At 45.9% G+C, this 3,932-nt stretch overlaps 1 protein-coding gene across 1 annotated transcript in view; it reads left to right on the top strand.

The window, feature by feature from the left end:
• Nucleotides 1-846, top strand: part of LOC119593406 — a gene marked incomplete at its 5' end in the record, with an annotated part of 1,013 nt that extends 167 nt beyond the window's left edge. The window contains 1 exon segment of the mRNA XM_037942335.1: nt 1-846. Coding sequence (XP_037798263.1) covers nt 1-751 — 751 coding nt within the window.
• Between the last annotated feature and the right edge of the window lie 3,086 nt (nt 847-3,932).

The raw sequence follows: 3,932 nt of genomic DNA on the forward strand, positions 1-3,932 counted from the left end.
TGCCATTAAACCGGACGAATCGATCAAGGGCACGCTGGAGGAGCATGACCCGCACCGGCCGGCGGATGCCAGCGACGGCGCGGCCATCCACCCTTCCCAGATGAAGCCCACGATGCTGCAGCTTCTCTACATCAATATCCTTCGTTGTCGCAGTCGCGGAGACATCGTGCTCGCCGAGTACATCCGCATGTACCGCCTCCTGAACGCCTTCCTGAGTAACTTCGGGAGCTTCGCCACCGTTCAGACGCAGATGCTGGAAGATCGCATAAGAAATCTGGAGATTCGCCACCAAGGCGTAAATCGGCAGGAATACCAAACCCTTTCTGGCATGATCCGCTTTGAGGACGCAGCCGGCACTGTCGGGGATATTGATCCGGTCTCCGGCACGATTCTATTCACGTGTCTGCAGCGCCATCTTCAGTATCTGTCCCTCGCCTTGCATGCGATTATTCCCCTGCCAAGGGACGAGCCTCTCCTGCACCCGTTTGAGTCGGCCTACAGGACCATCCTGGCCAGCCACCACAACTGGTTCGTGGAGAAGTTCTACCTGGTGGGCCTGGCCATGCTGCCCTCCAAGGAGCAGGCCGTGGCCCACCTGAAGGTGAGTCAGGGCGAGGACGTCAGCATGGACGACCTGATGGCGAGCCTTCGGCTAGTCGTGCGGGAGCTGGACGAGCTCACGGAGGCGACGGAGGTGGTCCTCGAGACGAGCGGCGTCCTCGGGAGGATCCCCACTCAGGTTGTCACGTGAGACTTTTAAAACCTAAATCATACCGATTTTTTATTTGTTATTTGGATGGAAGGAAAATACATTTTTGTAAATAAAACATTTAATTGATTGTAAAATCCTTCTAATTTCATATATCCATGCAACATTTTCATCAGGATAAGAGAAGACCTTGTTTACAATATATACACGGTGAGTACTGTCAAGATAACAGGTGATGCATATGCCAATATAAAGATGGTGGCGCCAGCCTGCATGCAAGAGGCATCCATGATGTGGATTTTCTAGACTTTCCTAAGAAAATTCCCTTCCGACGCGATGGCCGGCCAGAAACCACCATCTCCATACCAGGGTTGAGTAAATTATCTGTACACGGAGCAGGATTGCTTGCCTTGAGTTTGTTATTGGCAAATGAGTTACGCGCGTGATGCAAACGATGATTCACTGACTAGTTAGAAAATGACTAGGAACCTCTCTGCCAAGTTTCTTGATCACATGTACCATTACCTTAAACGAATGGAAAGGGACGAGAAACTTGCAAGTTGGAAATATAAGAATAACATAAAACGTGTTGGGCTAAAGTTACAAAGCCCAAACTTAAAAACCTGTCTATTAAAGAACGGACTGGTGAACAGCATTTTCAACAGGGAGATTAAAAAATATAATCATATGATACATGCTTTCTTGATAAACAGCTCATTGATGTCAAAATAGTGAATACAACAGAGACTGTAACTATGACAGGCGCCTTTACCTCCACGTTATAAATAATTTGTAAGAAGAAAGAATTTCTTGGCAATAATAAACTCGTTGTGGCACTACAGCAAGACGGAACAAAACATGACATGATATGTGAAACAGACAACGAAAGGGCAAAGTACATCCATTATAAACAAATGATAACACCACCGAGTAACAGGTTTTTGGGGAAGGACAGGAACCCTCTGACTAGAGAAATATCGCCCCTTGTAGGATTATAGCACCTTATACGAAATGTTATCTGGTCTTCTAATAATCTATATTAATCGGAACTGAAAAACCTTGTCTGATTTATGTGTGTTTTAACCACATTTTTACGGCGGTCATTGGCTCCTGTCCAAGACGTTGCCTGCATCCACCGTGAGGATAACAAACATTCATAATCGGTTGTAGAATGTAGTCTCTTCTTGAAATACGATGAACTCAGTGTTCTTGATTAACTATAGTAATTATACATGAATAATCCCGAGGCCGGAAGACTCGGGCCTCCCTAATATACAGGCTTCTTACCCGCCAGGAATTGAGGTTGACTGCCGTGCTCGGAAAGGCTAATGCAGGACGCCCAACATAGGCAAGGATCCGTCGCATTTTGAGCAGGAACTCCCGATTTTATTTTTTATAATGTAGTTCTTGCCTGAAAACACCTCTATCATATTAACCAACTTCACCATAACTAGATCTAATCCTGGAGTTCCCGTCCGAGCAAGCAGCGTACCCAGGTTCTAGCGAGTAGAAATAAACAGGCAAGGGCAGGATTCTGTACATCTAGCGAGCGTTGTCATTTACAGTGTCAGCACCATGGAAGACCGTGATGTGAGTAAATTGATTTGTGGAAACCAGCCACAGGTCTGGTAGACACGGGGAGCTGGCTAACTAACTTTCTAAATGAAAAGAAACGTTTCGGTGTCAAAGTGGTTTGTGATGACCACCCTCAACACAGTAACCTATGTAATAACACCAGTAAACAGTTCCGTTGGAACTTCATAACCAAGTCCGTGTGAACACCATTCAATTTGTAACATGGTTCGGTCACGGCTGGAGCCCCGTCTTGTGTCTATGTTTACACATCCTGAGATCTCAAGTTTCTTCTAAGACCTTGTTTTCTTCTCCCTAAGTATTCTCATGCACGGGGAAAGAGCGTTGACTGCTAGCTCTCGGCCTCTCGTCTCACCAAGCCCTCCTTCCTTGGATTGGTCCTGGGCCGTCCCCATGCAAGGCTGGTCCTGGGCCTGCCGAGGGCGCTGCTGCTGCTCACACGTCGGTCTCCAGAGAGCTCTGGCGCCCGATGGCGGTGAAAGACTGGGCTTTGGTCATGGCGCCTTGCTGGTTGCGCCCTCGGAATCTTCTCATGACCGGCGGGATGTTGGCGCTCGTGTTACTCTCCAGGGAGGTGTTCTGGTGGGAGAGAAGCTCTTAGTTAAAGGGAAGGTAACCCGCTGGCAGAGACAGTACGTTGAGGACCAATGCGCTGTAAATAAATTATGTAAATAAGTAAAGAAACATAATTGCAAGATTCATTGATCTAGATGATGGTACTCTAGCTTAAGGGTATCAGAGGGCAAATATAAAGGTTGAAACAGTAACAACAAGGAATCTGTTAAGTTAGCTGTGGAATCATCAACATTATTAAAGACAAGTTAGGATTAAGATCATAAAAGATTAGTATACTCCATGTAGCTAGTTTTAGAATTTTATTATGGGTGACATAAGCATTTATTGTCAGTGGCCACCGTAAGGTTAATTGCTAGTTATAATGTCAGCATTTAGCATGACGATGGGTTATTGTGGGGAGAGAGATGGACGCTATGGATGATCCAAAACGAGAACATAAAACATTCTTATACGGTTAAACCTACAGGAAAAGTAGGGAGATAATATATGTAATGAGGCATAATATAGTAGAAAAAATGACGTTTCTGCTTATCTCCAAAAGCCAGAAAGTACGCAGCTACTGTCAGAACATGTTTATCAGCGAGGTGTACGCGAGCAGGCACCCCCCTTCCCCCTCCCCTTGCGTCCACGTTCGTTTACTGCCCTTTGGAGAGATTTCGCCAGGCAAGCGATGCTGACCCGTAAGGTTGTTTGTTACAGAGCTTAAAATAGCCTGATCCTCCTCCCACTCGCAGACTAGCCTTTCTTCCTCCCCCGATTCCCTCAAAGGGTAATAATGAGCGACAAAAGATAAAGAAAGAAACAAGAAAGGACGAGAAGAGAAAGTAAAAATAGACACAGAGAAAGTGAAGCAAAAAGAGGAAAAAGGTTCCAAAAAGAAAGAGGTAGTGATAGTCCCAGTGGGAACATCACCCGTGCTGTACAAAGGACGGGTCGTTTAAACCCCCTGGTGAGATACGTTTCTCTTGGGGGTCTCGTCCTCGTTCTTTCGGTTTTTCCTCTTTTCTCGTTTTTTTCTCTCCGGTTTTTTTTCCTCTATGTTTCTCTCTTGTTT

This window comes from Penaeus monodon, chromosome 32 (genome assembly GCF_015228065.2).
Source record: "Penaeus monodon isolate SGIC_2016 chromosome 32, NSTDA_Pmon_1, whole genome shotgun sequence".
NCBI lineage: Eukaryota > Metazoa > Arthropoda > Malacostraca > Decapoda > Penaeidae > Penaeus > Penaeus monodon.